We start from the raw sequence: 4147 nt of genomic DNA on the forward strand, positions 1-4147 counted from the left end.
AGAAAAAAATAAAAACATTCAATGTATTGAATGTTTTGCTGCTGAATTTTTTTATAAGGGGTTAGAAATTAGGGTTTAGAAATTAGGGTTTAGAAATTAAGGGGTTATAAATTAGGGTTTAGCTATTAGGGTTTAGAAATTAGGGTTTTGGGTTTAGAAATTAGGGTTTAGGGTTTAGAAATTAGGGTTTAGATTGAATATTTTAACACGAACGGTTTAGAGTTTAGAGTTTTGGGTTGAGGGTATACGGAGTAAACCCGAAAACCCAAAACCCAAAACCCTAAACCCTAAACCCTAAACTCTAAATCGGGCTAAATTCGAAAAAAAACACTTCACACAAGATGAAAACAAAACGATGCAAATAAACTCAGCAGCAAAACATTCAATGCATTGAATGTTTTAATTTTTTTATTCGAGCGTTTTCCCGCCAAAATAATGACATTCATCACAAAGTGTCTTTTTTAAATGTTCATATTTTCATCTAATCTATAATGTTCGTGAACAAAGTTTTTTCAAAAAATAAAAAAATAAAAAAAATAATTTGCTTCCCCCCAAAAAAGTGCTTCCCTCTTGATTATGACCCATTAGTATTATTACTATTATTATTATTAATATTAATATTATTCATATTGTTATTATTATTATTATCATTATATATTATTATTACTATTATTAATTTTAATAATTATAATAATATTATTATTATTATTATTAATTTTAATATTATATATTATTATTATTAATCTTTTTATATTGTTATTATTATTAATCTTATTATTATTATTATTATTATTATTATTATTATTATTATTATTATTATTATTATTATTATTATCATTATTATTTTAAATTATTATTAGAAATTATTATCATTATTATCATTATTATTATTATTATTATTATTATTATTATTATTATTATTATTATTATTATTATTATTATTATTATTATTATTAGAAATTATTATTATTATTATTATTATTATTATTATTATTATTATTATTATTATTATTATTATTATTAATTTTATTATTATTATTATTATTATTATTATTATTATTATTATTATTATTATTATTATTATTATTATTATTATTATTAGAAATTCTTATTATTATTGTTATTATTATTCGTATTGTTATTATTATTGTTATTGTTATTATTATTACTACTACTACTACTACTACTACTACTACTACTATTATTATTATTATTATCGAAGGAAACTACTATATCGACTTCATACCATCATATAGAGATGATCAATTCGACCTGGTTAATTATGAATTTCTCGACTTAACCTTCGGGTTATTTTTTTTCTCTTTAATGGGTCAAAAGTTTAAAAGTTTCGAGGTTGGCATGAAAGACAGGTCCAAAGTGAATCCGAGTAGTTTTTTAATGTATAAAACCTGATACCGAATTGTCAATGTTTATCGTTTACAAAACCGGAAGATCGATGATGAATTTGTTCTTATATCTCACCGACATATTGTCAACAAATCGGAATAGAGATCCCCGGGGTGTTGATATCTTTATACTTACTCGAAGTAAACCTATGTTGCTGACTGTTCAAACAATCGTCTATGTTTTCTGTTGTCCAAAGGTGGATTGATGAAGTTGTTGATCTTTTTAGGTTCTTAACGATACAAGTTTAATCAAACTCGGTGTAATGCTCCAAATGCGATAATATCAGTTCCTGATAAAATGTTGGTATTGCATATAAACGTTATCCTTTTTCCTTGTTATTAAAATGCATATTGATTGATACAACCTCCTCAACCTTTATATCGGGCATGCAGACTTAATAAGGTGAATAATGTTACGTTTGTTACAGGTCAGCAAAATGGGTGGTGTCTGTTGACTAAAAAACAATATAATAATAGCATTATACTAAGTCTCAGATGGAGATGTTCAAACATGTAAATTTTAATGGGAAATTAACAAAATAGCTCATATCAGATGTCAGTGATTAAACCACCATAAACTTGTATCATTTTAAGAACTTAAAAAGTATCAACAACTTCATGGATCTGCTATATCACTATATGCGTGTACATATATTATTTTGTCATATGTTTTTTCTTAATGATTTTATTCTGAGCAACAATCGCAAAGAAAAGATTTAAGGAGAACAACTCAAGACAAGTGGTTTGTGAGTGAGTACCCTAACATGGGGAGTTGGCAAACTAAGAGTTCACTTTTTATTCATAATTATTATACAAAGACTAGCTAGCTTAATAAAACATGAAATTAATTGCTTCCTAATTGATTCTAACCGATCAACTTATTGAAAACATAATAAAATAGAACAACTATATGTCTGTTGAAACAGCGGCTAGAAATTAGGGACAATTTAGAGCACCCTTACTCGATCAACAGCGGCTAGGACGCGATCTTAGAAGAAAACTCTTCCTTGAGCATCCTTAGTTACGTCTTGGGATGAAAAATTAAAGTTATAACTGTTTATGCCGGTGTAAACGCCGTCGTCCTTGGTTATGAGAACCCTTTCACCGGTAGTAAGAAGATCAGTTTGAGTGTAGGAGAAAGGCACATCACAAGCAGCCTTTGTAGCCATGAGGGTCACTTTGATTGTTTTAAATGGTGGCACCGTGACAACATAGCTCACCTCTTTGGTAATCTCCGTTGTCTTGGAAACTCCCCACTCATGGGAGTAGCTAAATTCAGTTGTCACTTCTACCTCCCCCTTTGCAATAATTGGAATTATTGATACTTCGAAACTAACAGCAACACCTACCGAGGTTGATACACTGTTAGTCCAATGACTAGTCCTAGATTCAGTTATCTTATAATTCAGGGTGATTGTGTCATTGTCTGTTGGACTGTTGTTGTTTGCAAAAGCATGAGCAACTTCTTGGATCTCGTCCTGATAAATCCTTGAGTCCGAGAGCCGGTATTTGATATCTGAGATCTCTCTGTGCAGGACACGCTCTTCAATCATCAGCCTTGTCTGTCTTGAGATAGTAGGATAATCGGCGTTTAGGCAGTCGGTTTTTCCCTCTTTGGTGACTGCACCACAGAATCTGTTGTTTCCCAAATTGCGAAGACCCATGACAGTGTCACTTATTTTCACAATGGAAAACAAGGTGTCATTATTATTAGAGCTATCTTCTTCGGCGTCAGCCCATATCCAGTTTCCACCAAGTCTCCAGAACTTGCCAAAGTGCATGTCCTTTATGCGATAGTTTCCGTTAGGAGTGGGGAACAGCTCTTTGGCCACCAGTGGATCTCCAACATCCAACCCAGACTCGAACCTCTGATACGGATACCTTCGATCAAGGATACGGGAGCAAAGATAATTTCCATCTAATTCTTCAGATTTGAATGAGACTTCCTTGGGAAGTATCACCAGCGTTTCCCAATTTGTTACATTGAATTCTTTTGACAAGCCATTGTTTGTAAACTCATCGGATACTGTCATGCCACCATGGATGGTCACATTATAAACGCTGTTGGGCAATAAACGGCCTGCATCCATCCCGTTTTGAACGAATTGTAAACGGACGGCTGTGTTACTTGTGAGGGCGGAGTGAATCTTGAACAAGGTGCATGACTCTTTTGATCGGTCTTCCTCTGGTTTCTCTCCAGATGCACTAATTACTCTTGTTGAATTGGCTGCTGCAGGTAACACCTCCCAATACTTATTGTTGTAGCAAGATCTTATGTGCACCATCTCTTGCACACCCACACTCTTAGCTCTCTCCACCTCAAACTTTACACGTGGACTCCAAATTTGTTCTTCATCGAATTTTAGGAACCCAGATGGCACACTTGCTGACGACTGATTCTCTGTTAAGCTTAAATATCTCCCCCCGGATTCCAGAACAAAAAACCTTGGGAGCAATGTCATCGCCATGGCTCACGATGGACAGCTAAGCTAGTAGGAGCTAAATTAAAGGGAGAGATATATATTGAGTAACCAAAGCTATCTATCTATCTATGGTATATTATATGCTTACACTACTTATCAACTCATCCCTTATATACACGATCGATCAGCATGTAATGCATGCATATAGACTACATTTAGTTCACCCTACGTCAATAAATTACGTACGGCCATTAATTCATTATTATTATTATTATTATTATCTATTATTCTAACTATAAAACATGTGAATAGTACATG

At 32.2% G+C, this 4147-nt stretch overlaps 1 protein-coding gene across 1 annotated transcript; it reads right to left on the bottom strand.

Moving 5' to 3' along the window:
* Positions 1-2395: 2395 nt before the first annotated feature.
* LOC139901378 (uncharacterized) lies at positions 2396-3874 on the bottom strand. The gene has a single exon (XM_071884099.1). The coding sequence runs from the start codon at positions 3872-3874 to the stop codon at positions 2396-2398; it is 1479 nt and encodes a 492-aa protein (XP_071740200.1).
* Positions 3875-4147: the final 273 nt, after the last annotated feature.

This window comes from Rutidosis leptorrhynchoides, chromosome 3 (assembly GCF_046630445.1).
Source record: "Rutidosis leptorrhynchoides isolate AG116_Rl617_1_P2 chromosome 3, CSIRO_AGI_Rlap_v1, whole genome shotgun sequence".
In the NCBI taxonomy this organism is placed as follows: Eukaryota; Viridiplantae; Streptophyta; class Magnoliopsida; order Asterales; family Asteraceae; genus Rutidosis; species Rutidosis leptorrhynchoides.